This window comes from Eptatretus burgeri, chromosome 13 (genome assembly GCF_056783735.1).
Source record: "Eptatretus burgeri isolate ZD-2024b chromosome 13, Ebu_testis_v1, whole genome shotgun sequence".
NCBI classification, from domain to species: domain Eukaryota; kingdom Metazoa; phylum Chordata; class Myxini; order Myxiniformes; family Myxinidae; genus Eptatretus; species Eptatretus burgeri.
The window spans coordinates 63713146-63736328 of NC_140973.1; the positions used below are offsets into that span (position 1 = coordinate 63713146).

At 43.6% G+C, this 23183-nt stretch overlaps 1 protein-coding gene across 5 annotated transcripts in view; it reads left to right on the top strand.

The window, feature by feature from the left end:
- Positions 1-23183, top strand: part of THOC2 (THO complex subunit 2) — a 65502-nt gene that overhangs the window by 27671 nt on the left and 14648 nt on the right. For 4 of the 5 annotated variants that reach the window (XM_085852771.1, XM_085852774.1, XM_085852773.1 and 1 more), the window contains exons 21-29: positions 7579-7758; positions 7891-8055; positions 8203-8226; positions 9386-9658; positions 9911-10052; positions 10159-10316; positions 17932-18060; positions 18217-18348; positions 18525-18709. In XM_085852771.1, coding sequence (XP_085708897.1) covers positions 7579-7758; positions 7891-8055; positions 8203-8226; positions 9386-9658; positions 9911-10052; positions 10159-10316; positions 17932-18060; positions 18217-18348; positions 18525-18709 — 1388 coding nt within the window. The remainder of the gene's footprint in view (positions 1-7578; positions 7759-7890; positions 8056-8202; positions 8227-9385; positions 9659-9910; positions 10053-10158; positions 10317-17931; positions 18061-18216; positions 18349-18524; positions 18710-23183) is intronic. The other variant, XM_085852772.1, reaches the window with a different exon arrangement.

The window sequence follows — 23183 nt, forward strand, 5'->3', positions numbered from 1 at the left end:
TGACACAATTTTCACCATACATTAGGGCCGACGACTCACGTAAAATGTTTTGATGATAATTATGACATCATGGGTGAGATGATGGTGAGATAATATGGCATCATAGGTGAGATAATTATGACATCAGCCTGGTGTTGGCTTAGTGGTTAGGGTGGTGGCTTGGGATCCGAGGGTCCTGAGTTCAAGCCCCGTTGGCCGCTTAATTTACACCAGGAGGTTGATTCAGCCTGTCATCCTTTCGAGGTCGGCGAAATGAGTAGCAGTGTCCTGGTCCCGGTGTATGCCCCGGTTAGAATAGGTGTACCATATCCCTGTGTGTCGTAAGAGGCGACCAGGGTTGGCGTCAGGAAGGGCATCCGGCCATAAAACATTGCTTCAAGAGAAGCTAACCCCTGCTCAGCAGGGAAAAATGGCTGTAAAAACGGCACAACAACAACAACACAGTGACATGATGTGGCAGCCATGTTGGAAAAAAGGAAAAACTTTGGACCTCTGTATCTCCAAAACTGCTCATGGAAAAAATTGAAACTTGGTATATGGGAAGTACTCCCCATGGGAAACAAGTCTTTATATTTATATTGTTGCGAATTCGCGCCCGCCGGCGTGCGATCGGCCGCTCGACTCGAATGGTGGCTGCCTCGCCCACCGGACGGACAATTCAGTCGTGACCCTCTCGGACCAACGCCGGGAGCTAGTCACGGGTGGGGGTTTAACCTCACAACGATCGTGCCAATTGCCCACCCGCGCAGGATAGGGTCGCTCGCCAAATTCGATCTACCTAAGTACCTGCGCAAATGGTCGACCGGGCGATCGCACCACGCCACAGGCTGACTCCGGACACGAACCGCTTAGGCGGTCCGTTCCGTGCTACAGTGATAACCGAGCGGTGTTATCGTCGGCCTCGACGATTCCGATTAATTATCGGGCGTATTAAGCCCACTACGAACTCTTTACGTGAAGCAAGATGGAGGGTCAATAAAGAAAAGACGATGCGAAACGGGAAAACAGTTCACACAATGCACATTTATTACGCGACACACAGAGAGCACACATATACACCCAAACAGTTAAAATGCACATATAGCAGTTAAACAAAAGAAACAATGACGCAGAGTTACTACCAAATACGCGTACACACGGCAACACTTATACAGTTCTACTTTACAGACGGTGCCAACACACATTTACTCAAAAGCAAAGGAAAGAAGCCACCCTTATAGACAAGGGGACAGACGGGCCTGTAGGCCAATATGTGCGCGTGACCTAAAGGAGCGACCAGGGCCACGAGACCGGGTGGGTCCTACCCGCGTCCTCATGACGCGTTGGCGGACGAGCCGCAGATGTGGCCGCGTGGCTGTGCCCCAACTCTGTGCTCCTTGGTGGGTTTCGTTGGCACGACGTTTGGAGTGGGGTGGGAACGGGGCCCCCTTTGTTGCACTATCTCAGTGCGGGGGAAAAGGGGGAATTGTTGATGCCCTGGGGGAGGGAAAATGGCTGGCTGGCTTGGGTCCCGCGATGAGCGATCTCCCACCGCGACCTCGTCGCCGACTGCTGTCCTTCTCGCCTCGGACCCGAGCTCCTTGGCCTCTTCCCACAACTCTCCTCAGCCGACTGCAGAACCCAACTCGATGCCTTCGCCACCTGACTCCACTCTTTGCCACACTCTGCTGCTGCCACACTCTGCCCTCGAACCAAAAACTGACTCTGCCACGATTCGCCTTGCGCTCACCGTTTTATAGGCCGGCAGGAGAAAACAATATGCAAATTTCCGGATCAGGATGACCTCGGGGGCGGAGCCACGCTCGCCAATTGGACGGAGGAAAAGTGGGCGTGAACCTCCCCTGATCCTAGAATTTGCATAAATGGATTTCACACAGACTTGCCTGGAGGCGGGGCTAAGCCGCTCCGCGCTTGCTCATTGGACGGATCAGAAGTGGGCGTGTAGCGTTCTTGATCCGAATTCTCCCTCGGAAAGGCCGCTATTTGCACTCGCGGCTCGGTGCGTATCTTGAATGAGCCAAGACAGCCCGACGCTCAGTGTTCACAGGTGGTGCGGGAATGACCATAGAAGGAGAGAGGTGAGGGTGGTGGAGGGTTTATCGGTGGTGGTTTGATGGTTATGGCGGTTGAGACGTGGTTGGTTCAAAATAAAGATAGAACAGAAAAACGGCTATCTCAAAGCGTCGCAGCCCGAATGAATCACATTTATTCCCTCTAAACAACGGGTTTGGGGCTAACGACACATGTACTTAGTTATTTCACCTACGGGCCCTGATTGGTGGTTTGCGAATTTCCACAGCCATGTGTGTGTGTGTGTATATATATATATATATATATATATATATATATATATATATATATATATATATATATATATATATATATATATATATATATATATATATATATATATATATATATATGTGTATATATATATGTATATATATATGTATATATATATATATATGTATATATATATATATATTGGATTAGCTATATATGCAAGATATCCCTTATTGTCGGGTTTTCCGTGTGTGTGTGTGTGTGTGTGTGTGTCTGCAACTCGAGGCTCCACAGCACGAACCAGCGAACCGATTTCGATGAAACTTTGCCAACAGGTGCCATATGGTCTGGGAAGGTGCGCGTTTGAATTTCGTTGCCGAGCAACCACCTGTTGCTGTGCAGCGGCCGAAAAACCGCGTACAGTATTTTCAATACTTGTCCTTCAGTTTTGAATGTAGAGAAACGAGACTTCGGAATAAAACACTTCGAGATATTTAGAAAATTTTACTCAAGCCGATTTTTGATTGAGGTTTTATTTTTCAAATGGTAGTCCTTCAAAAATCGGGTGTCTATTTACCGTCATTTAAGGTGTGTATACAGTGTTTGTAAGGAACTACACCGTTCCACCTTCGATCGCTCCTCGATCCAAACGTTATTGACCAAAGTGAAAAGGATTCAAAATAAATGGAATCACCGGCATTTCTGTCTTTGTGGATTTCTGATAATAAAATATGTTTATTTATTTACCGAAAACGATTCCACGACCCACACGCCACCTTCAATTATTTATTTATTTACCGAAAACAATTCCGCACCCACACACCACCTCCAATTATTTATTTATTTATTTATTTACCAAAAACGATTCCCCACCCACACACCACCTCCAATTATTTATTTATTTGCCAAAAACGATTCCACGACCCACACTCTGCCTCCAATTATTTATTTATTTTCCGTAAACGATTCCACGATCCACACACCACCTTCAATTACACTGAACAACAAAAATTTTTTACTGGAGATGTGTAAAGTGATTTAGACTAATTTGGGTACGCTGATTTCAAAAATCATAACCGTTTTGCTGTATCACGTCAGGATTTTCAGTAACAGAAATATTCCCATTGCCTAGAAGTCAGGATTTCAATGAAATTTACAAAAATTCATTTATTCATTTATTTCATCATGAATGCTTAAAAAATTATAGAAATTACAGAAAAACTCCACTAGAATGTAATTAAAAATGCTTTAGGCATTTGGCTTTGCGTTTGTGCTGCTCTGTGTCAGTTTCACGATGCAGGAACCAGCAGAAATCGCCCATCATGTTCGGGTTGTGCCGCCCTTGGTAACGCGTCTCCATGAGTGAAATCTCTTGTTGGAATCGCTCGCCGTGCTCGTCCGAGACTGCTCCCAAGTTGTCAGGGAAGAAGTTCAGGTGCTGGTGTAGGAAATGGATTTTCAGGGACATCCTGGAGCCAAGTTTCCTGAAGGACTCCAGCAGCTGCTGCACTATTTCTTCATAGTTGTCCGCGCGCTCGTTCCCCAAGAAGTTGTCCGTCACAGCTTTGAAGCTCCTCCACGCTGCCAGCTCTTTGGGGTTTAGAGTTGTCGGAAAAGTTTCGTCCTTCATAATCTGTCGGATTTGCGGTCCAACAAAGACACCAGCCTTGATCTTGGCCTCCGACAAGGTGTTGCCAAACTTTTCCTTGAGGTATAAAAACCCACGCCCATTCAGATCCATTGCCCGTACAAAACTTTTCATCAAGCCGAGCTTTATGTGGAGTGGTGGAAGGAAAACCTTGGCTGGGTCGACAAGGGCGACATGCTTCACGTTGTGTCGACCAGGTACATGCTCTTTTCGCTCTTCCCAATCTTTCTTCGTCCAGTGATTCTTGTCGTCTCTGCTATCCCAGAGACAAAGGAAGCACATGTATTTCGTGTAGCCTGACTGCAGCAATAACAACAGCGCCACGACTTTCAAGTCTCCGCAGATGTGCCAGTTGAAGTCATTGTACTTGATGGAATCAAGCAGCTGCCGCATAATCTCATAGGTCTCTGTCATGCCGAACGCGTGAGCCAGTGGGACTGATGGTTTCTCGTTGCCATTGTGGAGCAAAACAGCCTTCAAGCTGTTCTTCCCCGAGTCGATGAAGAGGCGCCAGTCTGCAGGATCGTGATCACACCCAAGTTCTTTCAACAGACCGTTGATGTCACTGCAGAATGTCATCGTGTCTTCCATCTCAAAGAACTCAGCCATGTCTCTGTGACGTGCTCTGAACAAGGATATCTTGGTGTTAGGTTCAAGTAGATTCCACTGCTGGAGCCTTGATCCAAGCAGCTCTGCCTTCGTCTTTGACAGCGAGAGATCTCTTACAGGATCATTTAAGTCTCCCTGGTTCAGAAGGTGTGATTCTTGAGTGTCGGGTTCAAAAGGTTCATCATCACCATCCTCTTCACCACTGCTTACAGCTATGTTCTGATCAGCTGGAGGTGTTGGAACGGGGTTCTCGTCATCATGAGGCACAGGTTTACGAGCAGAGACGCAGTCAGCGTACTTGATGTGACCTTTATTCTTCTTGTTGAAGCCGGCGATGCTTGTGCAGCAGAAATAACAATCATCATGATGATTCTGCGGCTCACGCCATATCATGGGCACCGCAAATGGCATGCTCGCGTGCTTGCCCACCAACCACTGAGTCAAGGTTGTGTGACAGCTTGTGCAGCAGATGTGTGGTGCCCAGCTCTGTTCTTGGTCCCCCACCTTACACCCGAAGTAGTGAAAGTAGGCGGCCTTCATTTTCACTGCTGTAGATATACTTCGCTGTTGATCTTTTTTGGTATACCGACCACAGACATAACAGAAGTTGTCAGGATGATTGGTACAGGAACACCTACTCATCTTTATCTGAAAGAAAGAAATATAACACAAGTTAACAACAATTGTATGAAATAGACATGTTAAAGACATATGTAAATTTCATTGAAATCCTGACTTCTAGGCAATGGGAATATTTCTGTTCCTGAAAATCCTGACGTGATACAGCAAAACGGTTATGATTTTTGAAATCAGCGTACCCAAATTAGTCTTAATCACTTTACACATCTCCAGTAAAAAAAAAAAATTTGAAATTTGTTGTTCAGTGTTATTTATTCATTTACGGAAAATGATTCCACGACCCACACATCACCTCCAATTATTTATTTATTTTCCAAAAACGATTCCACAACCCACACACCACCTCCAATTATTTATTATTTAAAGTGGGAGTGGTGTAGGAAAGTGGGCGTGGCTTATGAAAAATATTGTGTGGCTCAGGAGGTGTGGTCAAACAAGAGCATTGAGAGAAGTTTATCGGGTTTTCCGTGTGTGTGTGTGTGTGTGTGTGTGTGTGTGTGTGTGTGTGTGTGTGTGTGTGTGTGTGTGTGTGTGTGTGTGTGTGTGTGTGTGTGTGTGTGTGTGTCTGCAACGCGAGGCTCCACAGCACAAACCAGCAAACCGATTATTTTTCAATTGGTCGTCCTTCAAAAATAGGGTGTCTATTTACCGTCATTTTTTATGAGGAGTGCCAGTTGGCAAAATACGCAATAGGAAAAATCTTGCCAGGCAGAGGAACAATTGTATGTGAACCAATACGTCTTGGCAATGAATCTTCCTCGGTGGATCGGTCAGAATGAAAAGCATGGTATCCAGCGCTTCGATCCGAGCGAATCCCTCGTCGCCTACCGGCTTGTTTCTTTTTTAATTATTATTATTTATTTAATATTTTTAGTGATTGTGTCATAGGTGGCTTCATTGTGATGATATAATTGCATACGTGAAATGTTTTATCCGATCAGTATGAAAAGTTTTGAGGGTCATCTCTGGCTAAATTGTGAGGAAAAAAATTGGTGACGTCATCGTTCATGTGCTTCGGCAGCCATTATTTTTTCACATAAAAACCTTCACAAATATTTTTCTCCAAAATGGCTATACAGATTGAGGAGAAACTTTACAGGAATCATTGCCTATCTGAGGAACAAAAAGTTCTCCACATATGATGACAAAGGTCACATGGTTTGGCAGCCATATTGGATTTACCCGAAAACCTTTAAAAACCATCTTCTTCAGAACGGCTGGATAGATCGAGGGGAAACTTCACGTACATGTTCCCCAAACGATGGGGATAACAGGCTGTTAACAAATAATTAATAGGTCACATCGTCTGGCGCCATATTGGATTGAACAAAAATGTTTAAAAAACATTATTTCTCTTGAACCGGTTCATCAATCGACATGAAATGTCGCAATTATGATCGAGTGGTCATGGGGAATATCTGTTTTGAATTTCAACCTGATCGGATGCATGGTCTGGCAGCCAGAATTATTTAATACTTTGAATCTGAATTCAGGCATTTAAATCAAAGTTGGTACAAGTATGTATGATGATGTAACAACGTAAGTGGAGGCATATCTGGCATCGTTGAAGAGTGCCTTTCTAGTTTTGCTTTAAATGCTCCCCGGCACTCAGTGATGAACGTCTGAAGATCTGTTCGGCCATCTCTGAGAAAAATGGTAACACACACACACACACACACACACACACACACACACACACACACACACACACACACACACACACACACACACACACACACACACGGCTCTTTTATCGTGTGGATAGTTTGGACAACAATAGAACTGGAAAGGTGGGGGAAGTGGGGCGAACTTAGTGAAAAAGAGAGGAAAACTGAGTAAAACTACATTCACACAGAGTTGTTAATGTATGTATTGAATGGTCTTTTTGAGAGGGTGGTCATGGCAGGGATAATATATCCATCCATCGATCCATCGGGACCATACTCTGTATAGAGCGTTGGTGCTGCTGAAGCATTCTCCTGGGCTATTGGGCACAATCCTGGACGGGTCGCCGTCAATGTCAATGTTGTTAATTGTCAATGTCTTCCATGTTAATTAAACCACCAACCAACTTCCTGCCCCCTCTGCCCATAAATCTCAGAATCGTTTTTTAATTATTATTTTGTTACAAAATATTTTGGAGGTTTGAAGATAAATTGTCTTCCTTCTATTTGTCTTTCCCCAACACCCCAACCACTACATTCCACCTGGGTTAAAGAGCACTGCTTAGTATCAGGATTTTGTACACAACAAAAAATGTGAGTGCTAGAAGTGGACTGAGCACAGGTGATGACAGGAATTTGATGATGACCTTTTTCTGTGCTTCGTTGGCTGTGTGCAATGGTGAAATTTTTAGAATTCTTGATGATATGCTTTTTTTCTTCTTCTTTCTTATTCAGGGAGGTTATTTTGGTCAGATTCGTAACACCAAGAAGTCCTCCCAACGCCTCAAGGACACACTTTTAGACCACGACCTGGCTTTGCCTCTTTGCATACTAATGTCGCAGCAAAGGAATGGTGTGATCTTTCTCGAGGGAGGGGAAAAGCACCTCAAACTCGTTGGCAAGCTGTATGATCAGGTACGATCGTTCGCCTGGAAGCAGAAGTGTGTTCATATATAGAAGAGAGAAAAATCACTCCTTGGCTTGTTAATAGGAAAAGTCATAAATTTTGCACTCCCTTGGCATTTCAACGTTTCCTTCCCATTGCAGTGCCATGACACGCTTGTGCAATTTGGTGGCTTCCTAGCCACGAACATGAGCACCGAGGATTACACCCGCCGCATGCCGTCTATCGACGTGTTGTGCACACAGTTACACACCCCGCCAGATGCCGCCTTCTTTTTGTGCCGTCCCATGTACGCCCATCAGATCCTGGTAAGTCTGCTGTGCCATCCTAAATCCGAGTCGTAGCTTACGTAGTTTATCATAGTTACCGTAGCCAATATGCTTCACTCCAGCCTGATATGTAGGGTGGAACTGCACGGCCACATCCCCTGCCACGACCTCCTGTTTCTGTTTCAGCACAAGAGCAAGAGCACATTCAAGGTTGGTTGGAGGACCAAGGAGCCACATCTCGGAGCTGTGTTGCCTTTGTGCCATTACACCCACACTCTCTAACATGGGTAGTCAAAGTGGAGTGCTAAGGACTGTGGTACATCCCAGCACATATTGCGAACTGCGTGACAAGATGATGTTACTGTAGGAGAGGCAGTCCAGTGACGTGCACTTATTACACAGTAGATAAGGTGACCTTAACCCCACATGCTTGACAGTACTTGTTGAGCACATCGCACTTATGGACTCGTGCATTTTAAGTCGCACTCCAGTGTAGATGGGACTTTGGCCTTGTCCATCTGTGTTCGTTGTTTTTCTTCAATAAGTTTTTTTTTTTAATATGTGCAAGATCTGGGACTCAATACTTCGAAAGGAAAACTCTTCCTACGAAAGTCTGAAGGTCCTTGGTGTAATCTCTATTTATTTGTTTTTGGAAATGCTAAAACTTTTCGTTCATTGTTATAAAATATTGCTTGTTTGTTTTGTATACTACCTATGGTTAATTGTGCTTTAATCCCCCTGCAGAATATTCAGTCAAAAGAGAGTTAATTTTTTTTATTATGCCTCCACACCAAGGTTTCCGGGTTGTCCGTCCGTCCATCCGGATTTTCGTTTACACGATAATTCGAGAAGCAAATTGTAGAATTTCATCAAACTTGGTAAAAAGGGAAAGTAAGACAGGGCAATTAAGTGATTAGATTTTGGGCCAGATGTGATAAAGGTCAAGGTCGAACTCTGAAATTTCACTGTTTACGCCCTAACTCAAGAAATAAAAGACAGAATTTCATTAAACTTTGTACAAAGGTAACGTTAGACAGGGCAATTAACTGATTAGATTTTGGGCCAGATATGATAAAGGTCAAGGGTTAAATATGTCAATACTCAAGTGTTTGTGCGGGAGAGTGGAGGCATACCCGTCGACTGCGTGCAGTCGAATTACTCTAGTTGCAAATTAAACTTATTGTTCCATATATCCAGGCTTTAAATGCATTTCATTCACATTATTAAGCTTGGCTTGAAAAGCTTGTAAGACAATACTTACTTTGTTTTATGTTGTATTGGAAGGCTGTGTTCGATTGGTTGATCTTTGCGTCATGCAAGTAGTTCTGTTATCATACTGATTATTGCCTCATCCCCCTGTTGACTCCAGTCCAAGTACGATGAGACAAAGAAGAGCGACAAGAGCACGAAGCCCACGAAGGCTCAACGCTACATGCAGGCAAGTGCGACAATCATGGCACCCGTGCAAGAAGCCGTCCAGTGCCTGCACCCGTCACGCGTTTGGGAAGACATGAGCCCTCAGTTTTATGCAACCTTCTGGTCATTGGCTATGTATGACCTTGCCGTGCCGACAACCAGCTATAGCCGTGAGGTCGGCAAGCTCGAGGCACAGCTTCGTGCCATCGAAGATACCCAGGACATGGTAAGGGGTTTTCATGATGCTCTCACCTCCGCTTCTTTACATCCCTTACTTATCCTCAAGCCTCGTGCACCCCTCCATCTCTCGAGCTCTATCCCTCTCCCGACCTCCCCACGACCCTCCTGCTTTCTAGCCTTCATATTTTTCTCACTTTCCTCTCCCTCTTCCTCCTCCCTCTAATTGTTGCATTTAATTATTCAAGTGATTTTGCTTTCCAGGTATTTCACTCTGACGTCTTATGCTTGTACTTTGCAGCCCATGAACAAGAAAAAGAAGGAAAAGGAGCGATGTATGGCACTCATTGACAAGCTCCGTGATGAGGAGAAGAAGCAGCAAGACCACACACTACGCGTCTTTGCACGCCTCAAACAGGAGAAAGATTCGTGGTTTCTCGGCAGTAAGTTCTGACTTGTCCCAAATTAACCAAGTTTGGTGAGCAACGAATATGGCAGCTTTAATCATCGATGTTGACTAACGAGGTTTCTCTGGCTATATCACCATAGGATCGACCAAGAATGAAACGATCACAAAGTTCCTGCAGCTCTGCGTATTTCCCCGCTGTGTCTTCACCGCCAGTGACGCTTCCTACTGTGCTAAGTTTGTCGAGCTGGTGCATCAGCTGAAAACCAACAACTTTTCTACACTGCTTTGCTACGATAGGGTGTGTGGTGTTGTCCTATCCGCACTCGATGTTTGGAGTGGAGCTGATGGGATGTGTTTTCTTTGGTGCTCTGTAGGGCAGAGACGAGCAATCGTAGCCACTGAAGATAATGTTTGCATTTGAGAGTGACGAGGCCCAGCACAAGCAAATTTGATGGACAGGTTTTTTGGGGGACGATGAAACTTTACATCATAAAACGCAGCATGATAAAACGTCAAAATGTCAAAGAAAAATTCAATTTGGGTAACATTCTAGAAATTGTAAGGATTGGCATCATCACAGTGGTTTATAGAATTGCAAACCTTTACAGAGTTAAAGCAGCATTAGAGTAAAGGCAAACGACAATAATGTTGCCTTTGACTGCGAATGGTCCTCAGACTTTAGGAAAGGCATTGACATGGGAAGTGAGTGAAAGTTTTATCGACTGATGGTCCCACTCATGTCATGCTGTTCCTCGGTTTAAATTTTAAGGTGCAACGCTACATGCAGGCAAGTGCAGAGAAGGTAAGGTTTTAATTTGTACCATATTATTTGAACAATTGTGTGGAAAGTTAAATAATGTAGCGCATGTTTCATCGTTGCTTTAATTTATCGCCAACAAATGGAAAGACTTTATGTTAGTGGGTTTTTGCACACCCGCTCTGTTTTTGTTTTGTTCTTTGATCGTAAATCATGTTCATTCAACGAAAGCACTTGCTTTCCTCGAATAAACCTCAAAAATATTACCTTTGTAATTTAATAGTTATAAACTGCATTTGGTGATTATTTGAGAAAGGACATGGACATTTCTGAAAGGTATATCAATTAATAGTTTTGATGATCATTTGCATTCTCAACGTGTTAAAAATGGCTCGGTATTGTTCAACTGTAATTACCTTTATAACTAAAGTACATGAAATACCTCACCCCACGCAGTCTTGACAAAAAAGGACATGGACATGGTCTGCGAGCGGCAAATTTGATTGGGTGTAAAATGCCGTTATATTTTGTCCAAGTCCAGTAATATCCAGATTTATGAACCTCCGACTTACAAACTTTCAACCTTACGAATGAAAAATTTTCATTCCAAAAATTTCATTTATGACCTCGAATCTTGACATTACGAACTTTTGCTCAGCTTCAGTCAACTCAGTTTTCAACCACGAATTCAAAACGTGACCTCGTGATCTTTTAATCAAAAATTTTGATTATGTAATTTAAAATAAACATGTTTCTCACTAGCAAACGCCACAGCATCACTCGTTTACATCCGGGATGATGAAGTCAGGGCGTCGATTCCCTTGGTCTCTCCTACGCAGCTAAGTCATCGTGTTTGTTGTGAAGTGCATTTATTTTCTCGAAATTCCAGTACTGTGCTCTACCTGGAACACAGGCATAATCCCAACTGATTGGAAGAGGGGCCTTGTTGTCCCTCTCTGGAAAGGGAAAGGTGATCGCCAAGACTGCAACAACTACTGAGGGGTGATGCTGCTCTCAGTGCCGGGCAAGTTCTTTGCTCAGATAATTCTTGATAGGGTTCGCCACCATCTGCTTGAGCACCAGCGTCCAGAGCGGTCAGACTTTACACCAAAGAGGTCATCCTCTCATATAAGTAAGATTATTTACGAATATCAGTGCCAGTGTGATGCTAGGTACGTGGGCTGCATATCTTTGAGATTAAATGATCGCATTGACCAGCACGTCCCTTTGGGGATCAGACGGGGCCAGTCAACCGAACAGACAACCAACTTGGGCTTGTAAGAATGTACACAGGACGACAACTATTCTCTGTACCTCTGCAATTGCTCACCATTTACTGAATATTCCTCTGTGCAGAGCAATATCGTATCGGCTGGTATAAAATCATGAGTCGAGGAGGCAGTTTAGCTCACTTTAGTGCAGTCGAGGCCACATTCAGCAGGTCAACCAACCCTATTCTTTGTAGACAGAATTTGTCTGAACTTTATATCTATTTTGACTGATGGCTTGACTGTGATAACTGTACCACAGTCAACATTGAATCATCATGAAAACCACCCCCACCCCAAAACTAGCTCAGCGAATTAACATTACGTTTCCACCAGTGCTTGGTGATTAATCTCCGCCTAATCATTATTCATGATGGCTCATTTCCGTTCCATTTCCACCGACTCATTATAATTATATATTCATGACGCTCCATGGTTCCACCAATCAGCTAATCCCATCCTTTGTTTCTCTCAACCAATCAATGTTTAGGACATTACATTGTAACTTTATAAGTGAGAGTTTGCTGCTGCTTCTTCTACTTGTGGTTTTATCCTGAGCAGTGCAGGTCGAAAAGTTTTGATAACACTGAACAACAAATTTAAAAAAAATTTTTTTACTGGAGATGTGTAAAGTGATTAAGACTAATTTGGGTACGCTGATTTCAAAAATCATAACCGTTCTGCTGTATCACGTCAGGATTTTCAGGAACAGAAATATTCCCATTGCCTAGAAGTCAGGATTTCAATGAAATTTACATATGTCTTTAACATGTCTATTTCGTACAATTGTTGTTAACTTGTGTTATATTTCTTTCTTTCAGATAAAGATGAGTAGGCGTTCCTGTACCAATCATCCTGACAACTTCTGTTATGTCTGTGGTCGGTATACCAAAAAAGATCAACAGCGAAGTATATCTACAGCAGTGAAAATGAAGGCCGCCTACTTTCACTACTTCGGGTGTAAGGTGGGGGACCAAGAACAGAGCTGGGCACCACACATCTGCTGCACAAGCTGTCACACAACCTTGACTCAGTGGTTGGTGGGCAAGCGCGCGAGCATGCCATTTGCGGTGCCCATGATATGGCGTGAGCCGCAGAATCATCATGATGATTGTTATTTCTGCTGCACAAGCATCGCCGGCTTCAACAAGAAGAATAAAGGTCACATCAAGTACGCTGACTGCGTCTCTGCTTTCGTAAACCTGTGCCTCATGATGACGAGAACCCCGTTCCAACACCTCCAGCTGATCAGAACATAGCTGTAAGCAGTGGTGAAGAGGATGGTGATGATGAACCTTTTGAACCCGACACTCAAGAATCACACCTTCTGAACCAGGGAGACTTAAATGATCTTGTAAGAGATCTCTCGCTGTCAAAGGCGAAGGCAGAGCTGCTTGGATCAAGGCTGCAGCAGTGGAATCTACTTGAACCTAACACCAAGATATCCTTGTTCAGAGCACGTCACAGAGACATGGCTGAGTTCTTTGAGATGGAAGACACGATGACATTCTGCAGTGACATCAACGGTCTGTTGAAAGAACTTGGGTGTGATCACGATCCTGCAGACTGGCGCCTCTTCATCGACTCGGGAAGAACAGCTTGAAGGCTGTTTTGCTCCACAATGGCAACGAGAAACCATCAGTCCCACTGGCTCACGCGTTCGGCATGACAGAGACCTATGAGACTATGCGGCAGCTGCTTGATTCCATCAAGTACAATGACTTCAACTGGCACATCTGCTGAGACTTGAAAGTGGTGGCGCTGTTGTTAGGGCTGCAGTCAGGCTACACGAAATACATGTGCTTCCTTTGTCTCTGGGATAGCAGAGACGACAAGAATCACTGGACGAAGAAAGATTGGGAAGAGCAAAAAGAGCATGTACCTGGTCGACACAACGTGAAGCATGTCGCCCTTGTCGACCCAGCCAAGGTTTTCCTTCCACCACTCCACATAAAGCTCGGCTTGATGAAAAGTTTTGTACGGGCAATGGATCTGAATGGGCGTGGGTTTTTTTCAAGGAAAAGTTTGGCAACACCTTGGCGGAGGCCAAGATCAAGGCTGGTGTCTTTGTTGGACCGCAAATCCGACAGATTATGAAGGACGAAACTTTTCCGACAACTCTAAACCCCAAAGAGCTGGCAGCGTGGAGGAGCTTCAAAGCTGTGACGGACAACTTCTTGGGGAACGAGCGCGCGGACAACTATGAAGAAATAGTGCAGCAGCTGCTGGAGTCCTTCAGGAAACTTGGCTCCAGGATGTCCCCTGAAAATCCATTTCCTACACCAGCACCTGAACTTCTTCCCTGACAACTTGGGAGCAGTCTCGGACGAGCACGGCGAGCGATTCCACCAAGAGATTTCATTCATGGAGACGCGTTACCAAGGGCGGCACAACCCGAACATGATGGGCGATTTCTGCTGGTTCCTGCATCGTGAAACTGACACAGAGCAGCACAAACGCAAAGCCAAATGCCTAAAGCATTTTTAATTACATTCTAGTGGAGTTTTTCTGTAATTTCTATAATTTTGAAGCATTCATGATGAAATAAATGAATAAATGAATTTTTGTAAATTTCATTCAAATCCTGACTTCTAGGCAATGGGAATATTTCTGTTACTGAAAATCCTGACGTGATACAGCAAAACGGTTATGATTTTTGAAATCAGCGTACCCAAATTAGTCTAAATCACTTTACACATCTCCAGTAAAAAAATTTTGTTGTTCAGTGTAATGTCTGTTTTAGTGAAATGCATATCAGCAGATTACTCAGCATCAATGGACCCACAACTTCAAAGTTATGTCCAGACAGTTAGTCAACACAGCAATCAATGCAATGTCCTTATTCAAACTTATTTAATTATTATTTTTATTTAAATACTGTATCATGACATATGAATAACTTTAATCATACACCGCTTTATATGATAATATAATAAGCGATAAACACTTTACCTTGTCGACATATCCATGACGCAGCACCTCCATCTAACCATAGATTCAAACTGTCATTCAAATATTCAAACTGTCATTAACAACCAATTTTTTTGGGGTTTGTTTTTAAACATGCTGCACTGCGTATCTTAACAACCACCAATAAATTATTTTTAGTCCTTATTTATTATGTATTTAATAAATAATATTCCATTTTTATCTAAATACCATTATATATGTTTAACCAAGAATATTAATGAAATAATTTACCTCACTAAAACAATGAATTAATTATTTTTTATAGCATATGCAATTGCAACTTGTTTACATGAAAACCAACGAAACATAAATAAATGTTAACAATGGAGTCTCAAGACATTCTCACAAGACCTGATCAAACAATCAGCCAAATATCCTCTGTTTAACATGATGGAAAAATCCTTCTCAGCACGATCCACAGAATCATCCTTCACTGAACAAATTCTTGCAAATCTTAGTTGCTGAGATGAAAAGACATTGTAACTCATTTTAATTGGTACATTGCTACCTGGAAAGGTGTACAAGACTACAAGGAAACTGAAATCATTAACTTTACTAGTGTATGCCCGTAAAAAAAAAATAATAATAATAATAAATAAATAAACCACACAGGCCGTTTCTTCACTCTCGTGTGCCCGTACGTGCGTGACTCGGAAGTTCGATATTATTCGCAGTTACCATTATTCGCAATTTATTTTTAATACCTAATTATTCAATTAGCACCAACGTATTTTACCTTTTTGCAATGTCGTGGCAAGGAAAAACAAAAAGAGAAGAGAGAGAAAAAATTTACTTCCTGGTTCGGAGCATACCAGCACTCTGATGTTACCGAAATTTATACACCGTCTAATATGAAAACGATCATAACTTGGGCCATTGTGTTTATTTATAAATGCGCATAAGAAATCGAGAAATTATTAGAATACACGAAGTCATCACTCTCCGGAAGCCCGTACGTTGTAACCCGTAATGGGGAACGTGGCTGAGCTTCCCTTCCCCATCGGCCACGCCCACGCAACAACGTGTCTTCCCATTGGTTGGTAAATAAATGGCCATAACTTGGGAAGCACTTGTCCGATTAATATCAAACCTTGAAAAGGCACATCCTCAGGTCCCCAGCAATATACCTGGCAAGTTTCAATTAGATCGGACCAGTGGTTGTCGAGAAACAGCGGTCACACACGCACACACACACACACAGACACACACACAGAGATTGCTGGAATTGTAGATAGATGATATACACTTGTACTGAAACCATTCTGTCCAACTCTAACCAACACATCCAGATATGCAACAACTGTGCAATCATTACCATTCCTGTTTAAAATCAGGTTATCTGGATAAATCTTGTGAAGCTGCCTATCAAAACAAGGTCAAATGAGCTAAGATCCTCATCGTCTTAATGATGACGTCATAAAAACTAATATGATGTCATTGTGATGTGTCAGGTTTGCGATAAATTATCTGTCCTAATGCCCGGCTTGATTCCCGCAAACAAAATTCAAACAGCTTGCCTAGTTTCGGAGATAATGGTATAGGCGATTTCCATTAGCGGTGATATTATGACGTCAACTTTTTTTCTGGGAAGAATTTCCAAAATCGGAGATGGTTACTGCCTGTGCGTGGGCTTTCTGCATATACATGGCAAGTTTCACGAAGATCCGATGAAAACTCTGGGTTGTGAAACAAAAAAATGTCAAAAAATAGGAATGACTTCAAAATTGATATGACGTCATAGTGATGTATCATATGTGCGGTAATTCATCTCTGCTAATGCCCTGTTCGATTCCCGCAAACAGAATTTAAAAAGCTTGCCTAGTTTCGGAGATAATTTTTTAGGCGATTTTCCATTAGCGGAGAAATTTTGATGTCATAACTTTTTTTCTAGGACTTTTCAAAATCGGAGATGGTTACTGTCTGTGCAGGGTAATATTTACATATATATGCCAAGTTTCAGGAAGTTTCGATGAATACTGTCGGCTGTGAAATGAAAACGTCCACAAGAAGAAGATGAAGAACAACAACGTAAGACTTAGAGATCCTCCACGAGTATCTAAAAATTATCGTTAACCGCACAAATATCATCTAAATATCGACATGTATGAGAATATTTTTTCCTTCATCAGTTTCTGCATAAATGAAAATTCACAGAAAATAAGAAAAATATCTGCTAGTAGGGGGCTGCAATTCCCACCCATGTGAATACCCTTAACCTGTTGAAACATTATCCCACAAAAAGACACAAAAGTATTAAATAAAATATAATTAACAGCATCCTGAAACTTCTGCTTCTCCAAACAATGAAAACTTGATTATTTATTTTTCGACCAAACTTATTAAAAGAGTTAAAAACCTTGTCAATCATTTTAAAGAGTGAATCCCTCATGAGTACTAAATAAAAATTTGTAAATACTGTATATTTGGAAAATCAAAAACTTCAACTGACTTGATATTGAGACATCTAATCCTATCTAAAAACTCAAAAGTAGAATTAATGCTCCAGAAAGTGTTAATACCAGAATAAGAAGGTTTGACGGTGGTTCCTGACTTATGGATATTGCACATGACTTTTCCCCTGCGAATACAAGGATGATCATGAAAAAAAGAAAGAAAAAAAACCATGGTATGTGCTCAATATGACACCTTCCATTGCAGTGAAAAGCACCAAAATGCAACGATGATCCATATTTAACAAATTCAGAGGTAAAGTACTGTTAAACTGCAGGCTCTTGTTCAAAATTTAACATTAAATTTTAATAAGTTGTTCCTCCATCATAAACTGATGCTTGCAGACAGACAGACAAAAGTGAACCAATTGCTTCACCCTGCTTTGCGTGCATGGAGTAATCATGAATATGTAATCCTAATTTGTGCTTTTTCTGTCCTGTTTTGTCTTGTCTGGGATTCTCATGCAGGTATTCTCGGACATTATTTATACTGTTGCCAGTTGTACTGAGAATGAGGCGAGTCGATACGGGCGCTTCCTGTGCAGCATGCTGGACACGGTGACACCCTGGCATCAGGACAAGGCGGCTTATGACAAGGTGATGCACTGCCTATTTGCCTTTTGCCCTCTCCAACACTTTAGTGATTGGGTCTTTTGACAAGTTGTTGTTAGGTGGTTGAAGGTCCATGAAGTGGTTGATTGGGTCGACTCTGCTGCAGATTTTCTTAAGGTGTCCATTTACAATACCTTCTAGGAATGCAGCAACTTCCCAGGATTCGTCACAATCCTCCGAGCCACTGGCTCCGATGGCACGAACAAAGCCGACCAGCTGGACTATGAGAACTTTCGACATGTTGTGTACAAGTGGCATTACAAGTTAACCAAGGTAATGATGTCACTGAATATTATTGCACGAGCCGTGGTTTCTTGGATTGAGGATGGATTTGCAGACCTCAATCTTGCATAACTTTCTTACCCAAAACATTATTTGTCTTCTCTATCTTTCCATCTGGCTCACCCCTCCCCTTCCACCCCACACCTCCGCCACCCCAACATGGACAGGCTTCTGTGAATTGTCTGGAGACAGGTGAGTTTACACACATCCGCAACATCCTCGTGGTCCTGACCAAGATTTTGCCGCACTACCCCAAAGTGCTCAACCTAGGCCAGGCGTTGGAACGACGTGTCCAGAAGATCTGCACCGATGAGAAGGACAAGAGACCCGATCTTTACGCTTTGGCAATGGGGTAATTGATGATGGTTTTCTCGAGGTCACCTCCCCCCCTCCCACCCCCGCCAACACACATCCCGAATTTTTTTTTTCTGTCATGTCCTCAGCTGCTTGTTACCTCTGCCATCTAAGGTGGAGGGGGGTTATGTTTTTACCCCTGTCTGTCTGTGAGCAGGATATCTCAAAAAGTTGTGGACAGATTTGGACAAAATTTGGTGGACAAGTTTAGTGTGTTACAAGAACGACGTGATTAGATTTTGGTGAAGATCCGAATCAAGATCTGATAATTTTTAAAGTGATTCTTTACCATTTAGAGAGAAGGAAAAAATTATATGCAGCACGATGTCTCAAAAAGTTATGAACAGATTCAGGCGAAACATGGTGGACAGGTTGGGTGTGTGGCAAGGCGTTGATTCGATTTTGGTGAAGATCCGAATCCGGTTCTCTTCTTCTTCTTCTTTTGGCGAGCTCCCGTTAGGGGTCACCACAGCGGATCAACCGTCTCCATTTCGCTCTATCCTCCACATCTTCCATTGACACTCCAACCACCCGCATGTCCGCCCTCACCGTATCCATGAACCTCTTCTTTGGCCTTCCTCTTCTCCTCCTGCCTGGCGGCTCCATCCTCAGCATCCTCCTGATATACTCCGCTTCCCTCCTGTGCACATGTCCAAACCATCTCAATCTCGCCTCTCTAACTTTGTCTCCAAACCGTCTTACCTGCGCTGTCCCTCTAATATACTCATTTCTTATCCTATCCATCCTCGTCACTCCCAACGAGAATCGCAGTATCTTTAACTCTGCCACCTCCAGCTCTGCTTCCTGTCTTTTTGTTAGTGCCACCGCCTCCAAACCATACAACATAGCTGGTCTCATTACCGTCTTATATACTTTCCCCTTCACTCTTGCAGCTACCCTTCTGTCACAAATCACTCCTGCAACTCTTCTCCAACCACTCCATCCTGCCTGCACTCTCTTTTTCACTTCTCTCCCACACTCTCCGTTACTTTGGACAGTTGATCCCAAGTATTTAAACCCATCCACCTTCCCCACCTCAACTCCTTGAAACCGCACAATACCACCACCCTCCCTCTCATTTACGCACATGTACTCCGTCTTACTCCTACTGACTAACATTCCCCTTCTCTCCAGTGCGTACCTCCACCTCTCGTGGTTCGCCTCAGCCTGCTCCCTACTCTCCCTACAGATCATGATGTCATCCGCGAACATCATAGTCCATGGAGACTCCAGTCTGATCTCGTCCGTCAGCCTGTCCATCACCATTGCAAACAGGAAATGGCTCAGAGTCGATCCTTGGTGCAATCCCACTTTTACCTTAAACTGGTCTGTCATTCCGACCGCACACCTCACAACTGTCACACTGTCCTCATACATATCCTGCACGATCCTCACATACTTCTCCACCACTCCCGACTTCCTCATACAATGCCACAACTCCTCAACTTGGCACCCTATCATAAGCTTTCTCTAAATCCACAAACACACAATGTAACTCCTGCTGGCCTTCCCTATACTTCTCCATCAACATTCTCAAAGCAAACATCACATCAGTGGTGCTCTTTCCTGGCATAAACCCATATTGCTGCTCACAGATCGTCACCTCTCCTCTCAACCGAGCTTCCACTACTCTTTCCCACAACTTCATGGTGTGGCTTTAACAACTTTATCCCTCTGTAATTTCCACAGCTCTGCACATCACCCTTATTCTTGAAAATCGGAACCAGTACACTTCATCTCCACTCCTCCAGCATCCTCTCACTTTCCAAGACTTTATTAAACAATCTGGTTAACAACCCCACTGCCATCTCTCCTAAGCACTTCCATGCCTCCACTGGTATACCATCTGGGCCAACCGCCTTTCCACTCTTCATCCTCTTCATAGCAGTCCTCACTTCATCCTTACTGATCCACCCCACATCCTGATTCACGATCTCCACCTCTTCCAACCTTCTCTCTCTCTCATTTTCTTCTTTCATCAGCTCCTCAAAGTACTCCATCCACCTTCTCAACACACTCTCCTCGCTCGTCAGCACATTCCCATTTGCGTCCTTTATCACCCGGACCTGCAGCACATCCTTCCCAGCTCGGTCCCTCTGTCTTGCCAATCGGTATAAATCCTTTCCCCTTCTTTTGTATCCAACTTCTCATACAGCTCGTCATATGCCTTTTCCTTGGCCTTTGCCACCTCTCTTTTTGCCTTTCGCCGCCACTTGTACTCCTGCCTACTTTCTTCATCTCTCTGGCTATCCCAGTTCTTTTTCGCCAACACCTTCTTCCTTATACTTTCCTGTATTTCCTCATTCCACCACCAAGTCTCCTTATCTTCCTTCCTCTGTCCAGATGTCACACCAAGTACCTTCCTAGCTATCTCCCTCACCACTTCTGCTGTAGTTGCCCAATCATCCCACCCATCTTTACCACCATCCAACGCCTGTCTCACCTCCTCCCTAAATTTCACGCAACAGTCTTCCTCCTTCAGCTTCCACCATCTGGTCCTTAGTTCAGCCCTCACTCTCTTCCTCAACCTCACCTCTAAAGTCATCCTACAGACCACCAATCGATGCTGTCGAGCTACACTCTCCCCTGCCACCACCTGACAGTCACTAATCTCTTTCAGGTTGCATTTCCTGCTTAAGATGTAATCCACCTGTGTGCACTTTCCTCCACTCTTGTATGTCACCCTGTGTTCCTCCTTCTTCTTAAAATATGTATTTACCACTGCCATTTCCATTCTTTTTGCAACCTCTACCACCATTTGCCCTTCCACGTTTCTCTTGTTGAGACTGTACCTACCCATCACCTCCTCATCTTCTTTATTCCCTTCCCCAATATGCCCATTGAAATCTGCTCCAATCACCACTCGTTCATCCTTGGATACACTCTCCAACACTTCATCTAACTCACTCCAGAAATCTTCTTTATACTCCATTTCACACCCCATATGTGGGGCATATGCACTGATGACATTCATCATCACCCCTTCAATTTCCAACTTCACACTCATCACTCGGTCAGACACTCTCCTCACCTCCAATACCCTCTTGACATGATCTTCCTTCAGGATTACCCCGACACCATTTCTCCTCCCATCCACACCATGGTAGAACAGTTTGAAACCACCTCCAATGCTCCGAGCCTTACTCCCCATCCACTTGGTCTCTTGTACACACAGTATGTCCACCTTTCTTCTTTCCATCATATCAGCCAACTCTCGCCCTTTGCCAGTCATCGTCCCAACATTCAGAGTTCCAACTCTCACCTGCACACTTATACCCTTCCCCCTCTCTCACTGCCTCCGGACTCGCCTTCCCCGTCTCCTTCTCCTCCTTCGCCCAGCAGTAGCACAATTTCCACTGGTACCCTGCTGACCACCGGTACCGGTGGCGGTCGTTGGTAACCCGGGCCTCGACCGATCCGGTATGGAAATTCGTTTTGTTGTCCGCATAATGATTTGGCATTGGTTTTTATGCCGGATGCCCTTCCTGACGCAACCCTGGTCGCCTCTTACGACACACAGAGATATGGTACACCTATTCTAACCGGGGCATACACCGGCCCAGTACACTGGTACTTATTTCGCTGACCTCGGAAGGATGGCCGGCTGAGTCAACCCCCTGGTGTTTTCGACTTGGTGTGTGTGTGTGTATATACATATATATATATATATATATATATATATATATATATATATATATATATATATACATACATACATACATACATACATACATACATACATACATACATACATACATACATACATACATACATACATACATACATTAATTCAGTGTCCCAACGGGGCTTGAACTCAGGACCTTTTGGGTCCCAAGCCACTGCCCTAACCACTGCGCCAACACCAGGCTCTCTGAATCCGGTTCTGGATACGAAAAATAATCTTTTTAAAGTGATTCTTCACAATTGAGAGATGGGGCCAAAAACTATATTCTGTCAGACCCCGCTATTCGTGGGGGATACATTTTTGAAAAATGCTGCGAATATCAGGGTTCGCGAATGTCAGGGCATTGTTTAAAAAAATTTTTTTTATTTTTTTTAAACATGATCTCGGCTCGTGGAAGAGTGATTACACAGAACAAATCAGGATCCAACATAACAAAGGGAACAGCAGGGGAAAAGGGAAACGCCAACAGCAGGGTGGAGGGAGACATGAGATGGACAAACAAGGGATGCAGGTTATGAGAATGCAAAGTGAAGACAATAAGGATACATAAACAAAATTGTGTTTGACCGATTTGTGATTTTGTCAGTGTCTGAGAGGGAAGAGGCTGCTGCCTGTTTATAAGAAGGATGAGAGATTTCATGGCAGGGAGTGGATTCATCAGCAAAGAGATAAAGAGGATTTTCCAGAGAGTCAGTGAGATCATTGCTGAAGATTAGGAGCAATATGGGGCCAAGAACACAGCCTTGGGGTACTCCAGCCTTGACGGGGAGATAAGAAGAGATGAAAG